At 42.1% G+C, this 18,886-nt stretch overlaps 1 protein-coding gene across 1 annotated transcript in view; it reads left to right on the top strand.

Moving 5' to 3' along the window:
• Positions 1-5,984: 5,984 nt before the first annotated feature.
• Positions 5,985-18,886, top strand: part of LOC308485997 (uncharacterized protein) — a gene marked incomplete at its 3' end in the record, with an annotated part of 117,012 nt that continues 104,110 nt past the window's right edge. Inside the window, exon 1 of the mRNA XM_081022222.1 lies at positions 5,985-6,346. Within this exon, the coding sequence (XP_080878348.1) occupies positions 6,138-6,346 (209 nt within the window). The 5' untranslated portion in view covers positions 5,985-6,137. The remainder of the gene's footprint in view (positions 6,347-18,886) is intronic.

The following is an 18,886-nucleotide window of genomic DNA, read 5'->3' as shown; positions in this document are numbered from 1 at the left end:
AATTAAATCATTACAGATATAATGTGGAAATTTAGATTTTAGATTACCTGATTTCTCCCTTTAAAAGAGTCATGGAGGTGTCAGTTTTTTTAATCAAGTAGTGTTACTGCTTGAGCAGGGGGGTGATACTTCTCTCTGTTATATTTTACTGGTCTAAATAGTCCCTTGAAGCTGCTATTCTCTTTTGGAAATAGTAAAAACTTTATTATAATGATGGTGTCTCAGTGCTTTTGGTAGGTGGTTAAGATGGGGTGGGGGGGTGGATAAAGGGTAAAACCCCATCACCATCATTCTGATAAAAAATAGAGCTCTCAATGGCTGCTTAGGGGAGAAATGGAGATTTCTCAGATCACTTATCTGCCATGGTCCTCAGAAGTTTATAGAAGTGAGTCAAAGAAAGCTATGGAAGTAGACAAGGCTCCTATAGTCCTTGAGACACATATAAAGGCAGAATAGCCTCCGTGGTTGAAATCAGATAAGACTTAAAAAAAACAAAAACTCTTCAAAATGTGGATTTTGGAGAGCATAGTCTAACAGAGAATATTTTAAGTGCAAAACCTAAAAAGTTATTCCTTAGATTTAATTTGCTGGTTACCTTTAAAGAGCTGTAGTAGGGAAGGAGCTATAGTTTTGCTTGTGACCACCAAAGGGTCTCCTTGAATTTGGTACCTGTGATATTCACGCTCCTGTGCATTGCTGGTGGGGAAATTTAACAAAGATTAACAACAGGTTGGGAAGGGGAGGGAAGGTGGTGATGAGTCACCTGTCTCCAACAGATGAAGAAGCAAGTATCCTGATCCTTACCTGGTTTGTTCAGAAGTAAATACTGCAAAGCTCCTTGCAACTAAGACTTTGACAAATGTGTTGAGGACTGAAGCACCTGTTACTTTTGGACTATGTGTTCAAATCGGTCTTCTCACACATTTAATAAATAAACACGAGATGAGAGCTGAATCATGTCCTTAACCCATGCCCCTACAATGCTTACACATTCACTGGCAACCATGCCTATGGGGCTAAATGCAAACAGATATGAGAAAGTAAGGCACCCCCATTTAAGAGGCTACTCTGGTCAATAAGAGTTCCTGTTCCCTTAAAAGAGAAGTATCTGTGTACATCTGTATGAGAGTATGCCCTCTTTCTTACTAACAACAAATGTCTGCCGCCTGGGAAGGGTAATAACTAGTGGACTCTTCAGCATCAAAGATGTGACTTGCAAATGCAATTCTTCTCCCTTTCCACATGAGAGCAATTCATCTGAATTGTGGGCAATTCTGTGTGAGGGCAATTCATCTGACTTTTATAATCTGTAAACAATACATGGCTGAGAGGTCTTCGGCTTATTGAAACCAGTGAGGCTTCCCAGGAGTCCAATGATGCTACGATACCAATGGAATCTGAAGATAGATAAATGGATATGAACTGCTGCATAATCCATGAATCAAGTTTTGTGCTTAATCACAGAAATCACTTAATATTATTTATCCCATTCTCTCCATTCTCTCTCTCTTTCCTCTATATTTCTAAGCAATAAATCAAATAACATTACAAGTAAAACCCAGTGTAGCTGAGCACATTGAACAGCAATCAAAATCCTTATATAAATAAATGTGCCATAAAAGGAACCTAAGAGAATATTACTAATTGAAAGCAAATCATTCTTTTTTTTTTTAGATTAGACATCTGAGATTGTATGTAACACTGTGATGTGACATTTAGTTTAGGATTATAAATGATATTGAATTCTATCATGGGGTCACAGGCACCACATTATTCTTTTTCAATTTCTAATCTACGAGCTACCCATTTTCTCTGAGATTGGACAGGTCCAGTCCTATTAAGATTTTTGACACAGAAGGTCAGGAACTTCATCCATATTTTTTTGTTATTTTTATTGTGCTTTTGTCAAAAGTTTCTCAGTCATACAGGAAAACTGAAATATCCAATAATAACAATTTTAATGGTTTTCTGCTCATGAGGCATGTTACACTTCTCTTCATTTTTGACTCGCTCTGTGAATAAACAATGGTCTTTTAACCTCTTCTCCTCTAGCATAACTAGACAGGGTATGCAAGGGGAAACTTTGTACATGAGAATATTTCACACACTTGCACCATGTGTGCTTATTGAGTGCTTATTAGGAACAACAGTTTATGCAGGATATACATTGACCTAATTCAGCAGGGAAAATAACCTCCCATGATTGTTCAAATCCAGCAGGCAGGATACAATACATACAGTAACCCCTATACACACACACACACACACACACACATAGAAATAAATATTGTTCCCATTTTGTCCCATCACTCAGAAATGGCAATGTGTAAATAGGCAAAGAACTTTTAGATATGTGTGGCAGTGAAAACTTAACCATGGCTTCAAGATAATATTCACAAGAGGGAGAATGTGTGAATGAAGTCAAGGACAAGAATTTAATCTTGGCTGCCTTTGATAGTTTCCATCAGTAGGGTTTCCATTAGCCATAAAATATGGTTTGCCCTACTCCTGTTCCATTAACAGAGTTTTGAAACGTGTCATGGCATAGCTAGAAATATAGGAGGCTGACATATACTGAGTCATACCATAGGTTTATTTAGCGCTGTATTGTCTACAGCAGGCATGGCCAAACTTGGCCCTCCAACTGTTTTGGGACTACAATTTCCATCATCCCTGACCTGTTAGCTAGGGATGGTTGGAGTTGTAGCCCCCAAACAGCTGGAGGGCCAGGTTTGACCGTGCCTGGTCTACAGTAACTGGGAGCACCTATCCACAGTTTCAGGTGTAAGCCTTTCCATGAAATACCTTGAGATATGGAGCTTTAATATGGACATTTTTGCATGCAAAGCATATACTCTACCACTCAGCAATAGCCCTTCCCTTTATTATAGCTAAATATTAGCAACTGATTACAGCAGCAGTCAAAACTTCCAAACACTGCTAAGGGAGGGCTGCTTAGAAGTTGGAAACTCACAGCAGAGGGAATGGGCAGGACAGGAGAGGACCTGTACACTAGTTCCAGATTGGACCAGATGCCATTTTGTGACAGCAGTGGGACAAGATTGAGATCCAGCAGACCATGGGCTGCCTCAACTCCACCCTGGCCTCATCCCTTTGCGAGGCTTTCTTCAACCCTTGCTGGCAAAGATGCTGCCCACCTATTCAATGGCTGGTGGGAGGCTGACTCAACTAGTGGACCTCCATGCAATCCAACCTCCCACAGCATAAGGGGGAGTCTATCTTCAGTGCAATACAGAATCCTTGCCCTTGTGTACTATGGAATCTCCACGGTTGCACATCCAGGTCTACTGGTTTCCATTCTTATCAAATTTCCTATCCTGTTAAGTGATTTGTGGCTGCTTAGAGTCCTGAAAATATAGCCTCTCTCATTAGTGTTCAAGTGACTGGAGAAGCTGCAGTTGAAGAACTTCTTAAAGAAGGGGGAGGAATGGGTCTGGAAACCTTACCTGATTCTTCCTGAGTGCCACCCTGCTTTCAAAATCTTTCTAACAGGCAGGAAAATATCAGTTTGGTTCTTTACGTCGAGAGACGAAGGAAAAGATACACTATGACTTCTCTCTCTGCTTATAGTGTTGCGTGATTGCCACACAATCAGAACAACCCACACAGCTGGAATACTGATTAATAAATGAGAGGCACTGGGAGGAATATATTCCAATCACTCCGCAGAGTTAGCAAAACGAGAGGAAATTGATGGAATAACTTTAAACAACAGGGAAATTTGAGGAAATTACAATTTGCTTATGGATATCCTACCAGCACACACAAAAAGGGCAAAACTTGTCCAATAAATAATTCATGGCAGAATATTTGCTCAACCCTAACTGATTTCCCCCCCTTTTATTTCCGTCATGAAAATAGAAGCACTTCTTATTAGCATAGAATTGAAAATGTGCTTTAAATTAAATTACCTCACATTATGCATTCTGCAGTTGACCGTCTCCCTAGGATGGGCACAACACCATTTTCCTTGTTCTGCAGCTGTCCTTCCTGCACCACATTGTTACTATTGAAATATACTTTTGTTTTGCATCTGCATATGAGGAGTCAATCAAAAACTATTCTTTGACCTGGGTGCCCTGTCAGTTGGAGGTGGGGGTGGAATATCATTTCTTCTGCAAGCACTGTGCAAGCCTTTCTCTGGTTTTGCTTGCTAAATCTTAGTGCATAGTAGTAGTCACAAAATAAGTAAGTAAAAACTAAAGGACCCCTGGATGGTTAAGTCCAGTGAAAGGCGACTATGGGATACGGCACTCATCTCACTTTAGGCTGAGGGAGCAGGCGCTTGTCCACAGACAGCTTTCTGGGTCATGTGGCCAGCATGACTAAACTGATTTTGGTGCAACAGAACACCGTGACAGAAGCAAGACTGCATGGAAGCATCATTTACTTTCCCACTGCAGTGGTACCTATTTATCTACTTGCACCGGTTTGCTTTTGAACTGCTAGGTTGGCAGAAGCTGGGGCAGAGCAACGGGAATTGACCCTGTTGCACAGATTTGAACCTCTGACCTTCCAGTCAGCAAGCCCAAGAGGCCCAGTGGTTTGGACCACAGCGCCACCCACTCCACTAGTTACAGAATAGGCTGGTGCTGATTCCCCTTTCTTTTGATTGCAGAGTATGCATCTGTACTTAAGTGAATGCTTTATTATGGGAATGTAGATGAACATAGCATCACAGGCTGCTCACCTCTGATTTAGAAAGACCCCAAAGCCAAACAGGAAACTTTTATATCCCTTTGTGCTAAGGAGAGCCAGTGGCCATTCTGGTTGAAGTTTTAATGTCGAGGGAAATGATCTAACCTTAATTCTATTGGTTAGCACATAGGACAGTTTTGCTCAGAATTTTGGAGAGCTGATTCTTGATCCAGGAGGTCCTCACAATGTTTAAAGACAGAATAAATTTGTGTTTTTGTGTGTTCATACAATGTTCTTGGAAGGTATTGATCCAAAATGACCAAAATAACCAAATAAATGAATTATTGGTATACTCCTGTTAAAGTTTTGAGCACAGTAACTTTCTGCAATAAAGCATTTCAGCATAAAGTCCATTTCCTTTCTGTTCTTCAGTTGTCCTTGTAGTTTTGTTCTTAACACAAAGCTAGCTGGTTCTCCCTATAATTATACTTGTTAAGAAAAGAAACCTATTTTTATCCAAACACAGGCTAAGCTTAGAGCTGTGCAATTTCACGTTTCAGAGCAGAACTTTAGGTTAGTTTGGCATAGTTGTTGGTATACATAATTAGCACCTGAGCACAAAAATTGGAGCTAATTGAAAATGCCACATTGAAGCTTATTATGCTTTTCATGGTTGAGATTACCATATGCTCTAGAACTGATCTGTTGATGGAAATAAAGATAGCTAAAAGTGGATATTTCTGATATATTATAAATCTTTCCCTTGACGCATATTCTCCTATGAATGTGATAAATCTAATCTGGTGGGACTCGTATGCGATATTAGGAATAGTACTGCATTGGCTGACAAAACACATTGCTGGGAATTGCACCACAATACTAAACAAGCAATTACTCATAGATGCTCTGAGAAGCTAGTTGTCTGCCAGAAATGGTGTAGGTAGAGAGATGTGTGCTATTTTTGTAATCTATGGCCTACTACGTTACCCACAACAGAGACTAATGGCCTGAAAAAAGATGATGAGCTCACTAGACAGCAATACACTATAGTATGCAACTTTTTGTCAATATGGCCACCCACTTAAAGCAGCAAATAGTAACACAGGGGATAATCAATGACCCATCTACTGCAATGTGATCTTCCAAACATTAGGACGATTACCAAAGAGATTCAGGAAGGAGGGACAGTGGTAATATTGCTACAGTTAGCTGTAATATATATTGTAATAAAGTTTTTGGGGGTGATTGACTGAGCTTCCCATAGAACATAGGAAGCTGCCTACCATGCCAGACTATTTAACATTTATCCCAGTATTGTCTACTCTGACAGCATTGGATCAGAGTCTGGCATTGGGGAACTGTGGCAGCGCATCTGCCTTACATGCAGGTTCCATTCCCAGCACCTCCAGGTTGGTGTCAGCTACATTCCTTCACTGACGAGGAATGAGAACACTGGCATAGAGAAAGAGCAGATAAGAATGGAATGCAGAGGGGAGGGAGAAGCGGCAAGGAGCAGCCATAACTTGATCTCTGGGCTCAGGAATAAGGGAAGGGAGAGCCAGAGTGAAAGAATGCAGCTTATCAGCCCAGACAGTGACCCAGACCCAGGAATATTGGCAGTGCCCTCTCCAAAATCTCGTAAGATCATGAGACTTTACGAGAAGCGTGAAAAGGAAAGGAAGAGAAGGTAGGGGTTTTCCTGTTGGGGGAAAAAGGGGGCAGGGCTTAGTTCCAGCAACTGTGCTATCTGAGGATGATGGCGATTAGCTGAGTTCCGACCTGGTTTGTTTGTTTGAACAATAAATCTGAAATAATTGACTGCCGGAGTGGTCTCGCGTTTGTGGGAGAGACCCAGGCCATTACAGTTGGGCAGTGAATGACCCCTGTCTGAAACCATAGAAAACTACTATCAGTGCAAACAATGATAAGCTTAATGGACCAATCGCCTGACTCAGTATTAGGCAGCTTCTTATGTCTCAGATCTGGGACTTTCACATAATCTGCTACCTGATCCCAGAACTTGTTGCATGTGAAGCATGTGCTCAGCAGACCTGATATCATAGAGGCATAGTGCAGAGAAAGCACAAGAGTAAAGAAAGAGCCAATAGAAAATGCAGGGGACTGAAACATTTGGCATTGCAAATGTGGATTTGGTCTTCAGAACATGCCTAGATGGAAGTTTTGAAGAGAGGCTAAGTGTACACATCTCTCTCCTGCAACCTGTGTAGGCTGGCATCACCAGTCCATGTGAGAGGTTTCTCTCCCACCTCTATCTGCAGCACAGATTGAAGGGGTAGAGGATCCTCACTGGCAATCTGCATTGAGTAGAGCAGCTACGTAACAGCTCAAAAGGAAGTATGTCACAGTTTGCAGAGGCAAGTTTTGGTGCTTCACACACAGAGTTTGGAATAGAAGACTGAAATAGAAAGCTGTCATACAGCATTTAATATTTTAACATGGAAAGCTGGAATATGCCTGATAAAATAGCAACAACAACAAAAACATGGTAGTATGCTGTTCAAGGGTTGGGGAAGCATATCTAAAGTTGGGCATATCTAAAGTTGCACATTGGATCTCAGCCATTTTCTTTATTAAATTGTCGTTATGGAATATTAAAGTTCACTGAGAAATTTCTGCACTCAGCTTATACCTGACCTTTCCCTTTGTCCTAAGCTATGTGTTAATTATTGGATTGTCCTTTACTTAATAAAGGACTTCATCCTATCTACTCAAAACATATCCAGAATCCTCTTTTAGGGTCTAGGAACCTAGATAAGAAGACTGCTAACTGGAAGGCAATATAGGATATTAAATTTCATTGGTGCATTCATCCCTCTGTCCTTAATATATATATTTTGCTTTAGGATATTAGATATTGTTGGTCATTGAGATATAGCTGTACATTTTATTATTGACTCCAGTTTTATTTAAATCCTAATCTCTTAAATCCCAGCCTCATGGGTGCACGACATGAAGCTCCACCTTAGCCTTTGACAACCTGGTGCCTTCAAGATGGGACTGATGTGATTTGCAGTCCAGAACATCTGCATGGCACTGAGCTGGCTAATGAAGGCTGTTCTGCTTTGTGCACCTGACTCACCAAAGTCAGAAGGGCATAATATGGCATTTTTGAATTTACGTGGGGATACACATATGAAATACAAAGGTCCATAAACTAAAACAAATTTGGGGGGAAATCCTATGTGAATTAAATAATCTGATGATTAGAGCTTACTCACTGATATTTTGCAGGTTTGTTATTGTTTCTGTGTTAACTATGCCACAAGTAGACAATGAAATTATGAAGTGTCATAGACTCTACAACCTTTCCCTGGAAAAGGACACCCTGTGTCTAAATTCAAGCAGCTTTCTCTTATTGTCATTTCTGATCAGCTTCTTGAGAGCCTCTGTATTCTGCAAGAATCAACAGTAAAATGTTAAGTGTTCAGTCATTAAAAAATCATTTGATATTCATTGAAACACTATTAATCATCACACATTCATTTGGCATTCATGGGGCTGTCACACGGACTTCTCTAGGAGTTCAGTTATAATATGCATTAGCTAATGAGCATATAAAGCATTCCTGAATCAACATAGCAGCACAACATTTTTCTTATTTGCATTATTCATGTTCGGTAGATTTTAGGGTTGCAATAGCTAAGGCATACTTTTGGCTTTTCTGGGGGGGAAATTGAGGCAGCTGCTATCAATATATTTACTTATGAGAGCCCAACGATTTGTGTGTTAGCTAACAGCTGCCCTGCATGCCTGGAACTTTGCCATTTCAATGTGTTTCTGTTGTCAGAATTGAAGCAGAATGTACAATGCAGTATAGGTCTTTAGATCCATGAGTGCCTCTTTGTGGGCAGTCTGCTGTACATCATCAAGCTACTGATGCGATTTGCTTCTAAGTAAGAGGCACTTGCTTTCACAGTGTTAAAGAAATCTTTCAATATTTATGAATGTAGCAATCTGGTTTAATTGTGAAGAAGAATGCTTGTGTTTGCCCCCAGTTATAAGAAGCCTGATGTCCTTCGTTATGAAAAGCACATTCTGGATTCAGTCACATGACCCTTCCTGCTTGGATGTATCAACCGAATGTTTAGTGGTGACCTTTAGAAGCTGCCATTAATCCTTCATCTATGAATGGGGGGGGGATAAAGGCTATTGTGCTTTTGCTAACATTTTCTGTAACATTTTATTTTCTCCTCTTTGTCTCATAGTGTGGCCGTGTTCCAGGAAAGTGTGCAAGTATGGGTGTTTCCAGACTGTCAATATTTGGGGGTGGAATTCAGACGTATACCAGCAAAGTCAGGTTCCATAATTAAAAGTTGATTTAGAGCTCCTGCACAACAGAACTACTTCCCTGCACCCCCTCCCCACAACCCTGTCCAGGCAAAAATAATTCCACACTTCTTGCAGTAAGGAAAGTGATAAGTAAACCCCCTGGAGAGTATAGGATAATATTTTCTTAACACAACATCTCTGAACCTCCCTGCCAAAAAAATAATAAAAATATAAAAAAATAAAATATATATCAGAATGAACACCCAATAAATAGCACATTTTGTCTAAATCCCAACTTTTTGCAACCAAATCAGGAAGAATGCTCAGTTAAATAAGCCATCCAGAACCAGCCTAATTCTACCTAGCTAGTAGGGCTCAGTATTTGGTTCTCATAATGCCTAATGAACAGAAAGCATTGCCATTTTCTCCGGGTTGTAAAACCTTTGCAGCCCATGCATCAATCAAAAGAAGCCAGGACAATCTGGTTCAAAAAATTTTAATCACTACTTGTGCTTTGAGCCCCAAAACCCATCCCAAATGGAAATAAAGACACAGTGAAGACAGACTTTAGTTTAAATGTTAATGGGCAAATCTTTGGCCACAACTTTATTAAAATACACAAATGTGACTGGTATTGGCTTAGGCATTGGTATCAAACTATATCTGGCTCCTGCCCCACCCTGCAGGAAGCCTGGAAGGGTAAACAACCAGCAGGGGGATCTCCGTCAGTGTATATTGACTGGTGCTCACCCCGGGGTTTTCCGGGGGTCCTGGCATGGCCCTAGCCCCTCTCCGGGCTTTGGACGAGAGCCAGACCCCCAGATTCTTTTAACGGAATACCCTATTCATTGGAGGGGCAAGAGATGGCCGCACCTCCCCTCCCCACATTCCCCTAAACCAATGCCTAACTGCCAAAACTTACAAAGTTGTGACGATTGCTAAGAGGTAGGCAAAAACCAAGTGGCCACAGCCAATCTGCCACATTGGAAAAAATTCCTACCTGGCCCCCATTCCAAAAACAGGTGACCAACCGAAGTCCAAAGCAAGGCCAAACATGACCTAATTAGCGGGTGGGTTGGCAGGTGTTTGGCAGCGCGAAGCAAAAGGAGGTCCCTATGTCGTGCTGCCAAATAAATACCCCCAACCTTGCCACGCTGCTGATTGGCATAACTGTGGCACCACCGGCTTGGAGTGGGGCAAGCCCCACCCACAAGCCGGTTAAGGAAGAGTTTCAGGGCCGAGCACAACATGGACCCTCTGTTAGGAGGATCCAACTTACAGAATGAGCTGGTGCCATTACCTTTCAGCTCTGCCTATCTTAGAACCTGCAAAATAAATAAAAAATCCTTCCACTAGCTTCTTGAGGTAAGAAGTGTGCATACAAACAAAAGCTCATACCAATAACAAACTTAGCAGGTGGCGCTGTGGGTAAAACCTCAGCGCCTAGGACTTGCCAATCGCATGGTCGGCGGTTTGAATCCCCGCGGCGGGGTGCGCTCCCGTCGTTCGGTCCCAGCGCCTGCCAACCTAGCAGTACAAAAGCACCCCCGGGTGCAAGTAGATACCAGCGGGAAGGTAAACGGCGTTTCCGAGTGCTGCGCTGGCTCGCCAGATGCAGCTTGTCACGCTGGCCACGTGACCCGGAAGTGTCTGCGGACAGCGCTGGCTCCCGGCCTCTAGAGTGAGATGAGCGCACAACCCTGGAGTCTGTCAAGACTGGCCCGTACGGGCAGGGGTACCTTTACCTTTACCTTTTAAGGTGCTACTGGAAGGAATTTTTTAATTTTGTTTTGACTATGGCAGACCAACATGGCTACCTGCCTGTAACTAGAACTATGGAAGGCACCACATTGAGCCGCATGAAATGGAAGTCCATCGACCGTATCTGAAGAAGTGTGCATGCACACTAAAGCTTATACCAATGACAAACTTAGTTGTTCTCTAAGGTGCTACTGGAAGGAATTTTTTTTATTTTATTAGAACCTGCAGATACGATGAATCTTATTTTAGCAGAGACAGCATTATGTTTGACTGTCAAGAACCTGGCTTGAATTGTTAATGGGAAACCTACTTAACCTATACAAAATATTCTTCTGCCTACTCAAAATAGTCATGATGTATTTGACATCAAGAAAACCATACTCACCAACTTGGAACACCCCACAAAAACTCTCTGCCCACTCTAAGATTGTTGCTAGTGCCCGGACTACATTAAATCAATCTTTCTTTCTTTCTTTTTTAAAGCTTTTGAAATAACAATCTGACAGAATATTGTATGGAGGTTATTAAAGATAAAACCTCAGAAAGATGACTTTGGAAATATTTATTATTACTTTGAAAATACACATTCATAGAGGCAAAGGGTAAAAATATAATTAAAGTGTGGAGGCTTATCTGTGTGACCTGAGCATGCTTATTTTCTTGTCTCGTTTTAAGCATCACAAAGATGCCAGGAACTGATCCTCTGCTCTTTCTTGTTCACAGGCAGCATTTTGTGTTGTTAACAACTCTATTTGGAAATGGCTCTTGATCTCTAAACAAAACGTTAGCATAGGAAAATAAGAGAAATAAATAATAATTACAGCAACAACAACAACAACAACTGCCATATGGCTACATGATTATTTCCATTTTTTGGCATGCAGAATAAAAAAAAAGACATTTCTAAATCTTTATTCGCCTGGAAAGATTCAGACCGGGTAAACCTTCTAAACATCTGGATATTTGTCTAAATTGGGGGTGGGGAACCTGTGGCTCTCCTAGTCTTCTTGAGCTATATGTCCCATCATCCCTCGTGACTGACAATGCTGGATGGGGGTGATGGGAACTGGAGGCCAACAACATCTCAGGATAAAAAAAATCCTTCCAGTAGCACCTTTAAGACCAACTAAGTTAGTTCTTGGTATGAGCTTTCGTGTGCAAGCACACTTCTTCAGATACCAAACTCAGATTCCCTACTCCTGATTGAAATTGTTCCAGCCCTCAGACACGTTAGTGAATACTCCTTTTCACAGCTTTGGGGACTGTGTGAAGGGAGGGAACTGAGATAGTACCTGTTATCATGACTCCTGAAAGCAACATTTCAGAAGTTTTATGGAACATCTGAATAGACCCTATGTGCATGTCGCCTGTGCAGAAAACCTATACACATTCCATTTTATGCATATAGCTCTAGTCAGAACATCAGATGTGCAATCTCAATTTACACCCCACCTCCGTGCATTTGTTGGAAGTGCAAAAAGTGCTGCTGCAGTTTTATTTATTATTTGGAAGATTTCTATGCCACCCTTTGGTTAAAAACTCCCAGGGAAAGCGTACCAAAAAAGAATAAAAACAGCAACTATATAAATACTCCAAGAATAAAACAGCAGAAGCAGCAATTAAAACAGAGGCATAAAAAATTCAGCAGAACAAACACAGTCATAATCTGAGCAAATTTAGATTATATAATGAGATGTCCAGTGAGATTTTTAAAAAGTTGGCCTCAAAATAGCACCAGAGCTCATGCTACATGAAACTCTTTGAAGAAGGTATTCCAATAATATTCTCTTCAGGGCACAGTATCCAGAATGTCCCTCTTCCCAGTTACCTATCACCATCATTTTGTAGTCAGACAAAACAGAGGTCAGTGAAGAGTTTAGGCAAGCTCATAGGGTTAGGGGTTTCTCTTTTGTGTGTGTGTGTTATAAAGCTTAGGTTTCCAATTGAACACAGTTCTAAGAAAAATCAATACAGGCACTTTGACAGACACAGGGGAGCCATTGCAGCAACATATTTTCAAGGTATTGATATGAGAAGGTAGCACAGTGTAGGTAGTTTAGGCCTGCACAAATGTGTGACCCACCAGCCATGGAGGACAGATGTGTCAGATCATCACTGTATGGTTATGTAACCCAAGGTGGGAAAAGCAAATAAGAGGTGACATGATAGGGTTGTCATATGTCCGGAATTTCCTTGACATACCAGGAATATTGCACTCAAAAACAGTGTCCGGGCAGAAATTGGTAAAATGTCCAGGAAAATCTAGATGTATGTCAGCAGTGGGTTTTTTGCTGATTTTCTTTAAAAACAGGTAAAAAACAATTTTGCCGATTTTGCCAAAAAAAAGTTCAGCTTTGGACAAAACTAGAAAAAGCTCAGCAATTTTTCACTTTTTGAAATATGGAAACTGTCATGAAAGAAGTGTATAAAACATGGCAAAGAGAAAGTAGAAACTTTGTCCCCCTCTCATAACACTGTCAGGTTTCAGTGAATTCCGATCCTCTCCCCTTTCATGGCAGACAGCCAAGGAAGCTCTTACCGAGTCTATATTCAATCTTCACAGTGCCTCTGTACGCTGCCTCTTAGGTTAATGGTGTTGGTCCAACAGAAGAAGAGGAGGAGGAGGAGGAGGAGGAGGAGGAGGAGGAGGAGGAGGAGGAGGAGGAGTTTGGACTTGATATCCTGCCTTTCACTCCCCTTAAGGAGTCTCAATCTCCTTTCCCTTCATCCCCCACAACAAACACACTGTCAGGTGAGTGAAGCTGTAAGACTTCAGAGAAGTATGACTAGCCCAAGGTCACCCAGCAGCTGCATGTGGAGGAGTGGGGAAGTGAACCTGGTTCACCAGATTATGAGTCCACCGCTCTGAACCACTACACCATGCTGGCTCTTCCCCCCTCCCTTCCTAGCAACAGCACTTCCCCTTCAGGTGGCTGCCAGGAGCTAATTGTCTCTAAGTCCTTTGCTTTTCCACTTTCAATGCATGCCGGGTTCTGGGAGAAGGGGGGTCAGAAATGCTCTCCAGTGATAATGTGTCAGCTGGCTCCTCTGGCTCTGTCTCCCCCTTCTCTTCTCCCAACACCTCCCAACTCTTCTGTTCACCTGTATCTGAGCTGTGACCTTCCTCAAACCACTGCTGCGATTCAATACTGCCTTCCTCTTTTCTGGAAGGTTCAGGCGGAGGGGGGATGGTCTCCACCATTCGTCCTCAGTCTCGTCCCCTCAATCCAGTCCCTGACACACTAGAATGCTGAATATCCAATGAAGCTGCATGTTGGAAGTTTGAGGATGTAGTTAAACTATGGAATACCTTCCCACAAGACTATGATGGCCACTAACATGGAGGCGTGCATTATACAAATGCATAGAAGACTATCAATGGCCACTAGCCATGATGGCTATGCTCTCCCTCCGTGGTCAGAGGCCGTATTCTTCTGAATACTACTTGCTGGAAAACGTAGGAGGGGGATTTCTCTTGTGCTCAGTTCTTGCTTGTGGGCTTCTCACAGGCATCTGGTTGTACTTTGAGAATAGGATGCTGGACAAGATTGGTCTGATCCAACAAGCTCTTTTCATGTGTTTATGTTTGTCTCTTTGGAGTATTCCAGGGTAGCAACATGCTGAGGCACAAAGCCTAGAGATCATGATATGTAGTTATCCTAAGAGTTGCTGGATCCCACTTACCATAAATCTACCTTAGCATAGCTGAAAATAATGGTTACCACCAGAACATCCTGCTGCAATCCTGCTACCCCGGTCTGCTCTCGACAAATACTTTGTATGCTGCTCATGCCATGGATTGGAAAAAAGGTATATATTTGGGGAAATCACAGCAGCATCCTGGAAATGTGGTTTTTCTTGAGCCCATGCTCAGATCTCTCTGGAGAGAGGTGACAATCTGCCTCATGCCTGCCACCCAAAATAATCCAAGCAAGAGACAGCCAATGGCAGCCCAAGCAAGGGGCAACTGGGTATATGGGGCTGACAGTAGGAATGCCAATTAATACATTTCAAAATGTTCCAGTCCTTTCATAAGGTGCTGAGCAGTTTAGGAAAGTGGACCATAGAGGTAGAGCTCCAGGAGAGCTGATCAACTGAGGCAGACTGGCATTGATGAAACCTTAGCTCCAGCCAAGGTTAACTTAGATTTCAGGGGGCCTTTGGTGCAGTGCTGACAATGCCCCCCACCCCAAAACAGTCTCACCTACTGGGGCAGGCCTATGGAGGAAAGGGAGAGGCCAAGGGGTCAGAGATATCCTGTTACCAAAAGCCACCAAACCCTGAAGCCAGACCTGTCGAATAGGAAAAGTTCTCTAAATCAGGGAAAGCCAATGTGGTGCCAACTTCCACCAGCCCATCCAGCATGACATTTGGTCAGGAATGATGGAAGTCCAAAACATCTACCACACTGCTTACCCCTGCTTTAGATTATGCCTTCTGCGCAAGTATGGTACAACAGTGGAATAGCTGGAAAAGCTATTGTATCCAAAACCACATCTGCTTGCTCAAGTCAATCCTGCTGAATTCTTTCAATTTCCCCATCTCACTGCAGCCATCACCCCGCCCTGCCCCATCCCCTTGCCCCAGCCTACTTCATTCCACAGGATCAGGAGTAGTTTCATGGGGGCATAGGCACCATAAGGGAAGGAAAAACCAGGAAAGTCTCACTGACCAAACAAAATTTCACTCAGTCTTCTATGGATCTAACCCATATAATGCTGATTATAACATTATAATGTGACATATCATGTTAGCCATAGAACTCTTAATATTACCAAATGTAACTTTTTTAAAAATCAAAATGCATTGTTTAATATCCCAAATTTTGCATAATTTATATCAAAACTAGTGTGTGATAAAATGATAGTCTATTGGAGATAGTGACTGAATCATTATCTTGGTCCCCCCCCCCCCCCTTTAAACAAAATCAGAAGAGGGATATATTTGAAAAAGTGTTGTGTATGACTACCATCTAGCTGCTGGCATTTAAAATGTATTCTATTAATCTTATAATCATGAATCACTCAGACACAATCAAATGAATCTTCAAATTCTTAGTCTCCTGTGCAGTTTATACATCACTTTAGCAGATTTCCCTTGCTTTCGCCCTAACCTTATGATTTCTTATTTCCCCACCGTTACAGAATCAATTAACGCTTTGTGTGCCCTTTCTACTTCTCTAATGCACTGCAGGCAGTTTAGAAAGAGTTAAGTACAGAACTGACACTCTTCTATAATACGCCATTGTCTAAAGTCAATATAATTCATTTTTACTCAGAGGGAAGATTATAGAGCCACATTTTTTATATAGTGGAATTATATCTTTTACTAATACAAGCAGATGCAAAAAAAGAAGAAAAAAGAAATCCCACACACTTCTGTTGTTGTTTCCTTAGTGTACCTTACTTTCTAATTTTTTGTTAATTAAATGTGCATTCTGTACCTTAGCTATACATGAAGTGAATACATTTAAAATGAATTTGCCTCTTGGATAAAACACAAACTCTTTCCAAATGAAACATTTCAAGGTAGATTTGTGGGTGTAATTTTCTCATGTGGAAATCTTCTTGCCTAGAATTATTTTGTATATAAGTTTCTTTTTGAGTCTTTTGTTTCACAATCTCTGGGGCTGCCATCTATAGACATAAATGCTCCAGTACCCGACTTCAATTTTCCTAGAGAGATGTGTGGAAAAAAGGAGAAATGCAGTATGAGTTGGAGAGTTGAGATAAATTAGACTAGAGGGAGATGTAAGGTATTAAAAAATGCTCTGGCTGCAAAAAAAAAAAAAAAAAAAAAAAGGTCACTGCACTCCAAGTCCACCTTCAAACCTGACTCAGGAGGATATTCTTTTGTATAATCCTATCTCAGCACTGAAATCACCTTAGGCAAGCCACCTTAGGCAAGCTTCAGTTTAGTTTCAGCCTTTCCCCTTACATAAACTGAGTATGCAGGACTACCTTACAAGGATGATGTAAACATTACTGATATATTGGACATGAACCATTTTAATATAGGATATATAACTGATTGGTTTAATCCATGAGCAGCTGCATAAGATCAATAACAAACACAGACTTACTGTTTAAAAGACAACACAAACAGGGAAAGGGGTGATAAGGGAAGATTCAAGCAAGCAAACTCAGGCAGCAGTTCCTAAATGGACCCGGTTGCTGAGCAGAGCTGATGGGACAGGCCTCATCCCCATCTCTTCCTCTGCTGCAAACAAACAGAATGGCTAACACTAAGTGACAGTTGAAAGATGGGAGGAACCAAATAGAGCTGGTTTCTCAGCAGAGCCAAAATACCCATAACGAGCCATCACATTCGTTTCTTTTTTTTTTTATAAGATATTTATTAAAGTTTCAGCATATTACAAAAATAAGAGAAAGAAGTAAAAAAATAAAAAAATAAAAATAAAAATACAAGGTAAAAAAAACAGTTAAAAACAAGTCAGTCTTTCCATATCTTATCTTTCATTTGCTTGTTTCCCTGACCTCCTCACACCTCCCCTTCTTGTATTCCAGTTCAATTAGTTAATTCAGCAATTCCTTTCCCTCTTTGATTTTATCTTAATCTTTTATCTTAATATAATTTTAGATTATCACCTGTTAACAATCCATTTTTACATATTCCTTTATAACATTGCTGCTAAAAACCACTTAACTTCAATCCAACATCATTCTAACATTCATTAATTTTACAGTATTTCTGTAGATAGTTTTTAAATTTCTTCCAATCTTCCTCCACCGACCCCTGTCCCCGGTCTCGGATTCTGCCAGTCATTTCCGCCAGTTCCATATAGTCCATCACCTTCATCTGCCATTCTTGCAGAGTGGGTAAATCTTGTGTCTTCCAATACTTTGCAATAAGTATTCTTGCTGCTGTTGTAGCATACTGAGATGGGACGATGAGCTGCTTGTGTGTAAAATCCAAGTCCCTCAGAGTTTGGTCAAGTTTGCAAACCTCTGTCTGTAACGGAGCCCCTTAAACATGGCTCCGTCAGTCGCTGGCAGATTCCGACAGTGGTTGCTTTCGGAATCGTTTCCAACATAAAAGCTCCTTAACGGAAACACGTCTTCTGGACTCTCTGCGTGACAGTTTCCGGCGAGGAGTGGGTGTCCCTACAGGAGGTCCTGAAACCTCCCCACTGTTTTCGCTGGAAGTGTCTCTGAGCCATCCCTCCAGCTCCCTTTCCCTCAGCTCAGCTCCTCTCCCCCTACTGGTTCCCTCTTCAGCTGCTGAGTCTCTCCCAACCTGTGTGAGCCCTTTCACTTCCCTTCCTTCCGATGGCAGTTCCCTGACATCCACCTCCCCTCCAGGGCCCCCTTCATCCCCTCTCGCCCCCTCCTCTAAGGGCGGTGAGGAGGCAAAACCCCGGAATGAACTTCCTTCATCTTCCGATGTCCCGAACACTTCTCTCCACCTGTTGCGGTTCCTGGTCTCGAAGTACTCCTCCTCCTCAGAGTCCATCTCTCCTTCCCCTTCCGATTCCGAGAATCCTTCCAACTCCTCCTCCTCATCGGTGGTCCCAAAGTATTCCCTCCGGAACCTCTCCACAGGCTGAGGTTTCCTTGGGAACCTTTGATGGAACGTTTCTATCAATACCTCGTCATTGATATCTTCTGCCATTACCCAAGTGTTTTCTGACTCCGGTTCTCCTTCCCACGCTACCAAATACTCCACCTGATCCCCCTTCCACCTGGCGTCGAGGATTTCTGCCACATGGCTGCTGCATTCCCTTTCTTCTATGACCGGTCCCCGAGTGGCCATCCCTTCTCGTCCCCCCTCATACGGTGACAGTAACGACCTGTGAAATACTGGGTGCAGTTTCATGTGGTTGGGTAACCGGAGCCTGAAAGCCACTGGGTTGACCTGTTGAATGACCTCAAAGGGCCCCAATCTCCTGGGTCTTAATTTCTTACAACCTCCTTTGAACGGCAACCCTTGGGTTGACAGCCACACCCTATCTCCCACCCTTATGGTTTCACCTTCCCTTCGGTTCTTGTCTGCCTGCCTCTTGTATTCTTCCTTCGCCCTTTCTAAGTTGAGTTGGAGCTGACGATGGATTGCTTCCATTTCTTCTACAAAATGCTCGGCTGCCGGGACACCCCATCTCTCCCCTTCTCCCCCTGGGAAAGCCCTGGGATGACACCCATAATTAGCCAAGAAGGGG

This window comes from Podarcis pityusensis (assembly GCF_964106645.2).
Source record: "Podarcis pityusensis genome assembly, chromosome: 9".
Lineage (NCBI taxonomy): Eukaryota > Metazoa > Chordata > Lepidosauria > Squamata > Lacertidae > Podarcis > Podarcis pityusensis.
This window is presented reverse-complemented; position numbering and strand designations above follow the sequence as displayed.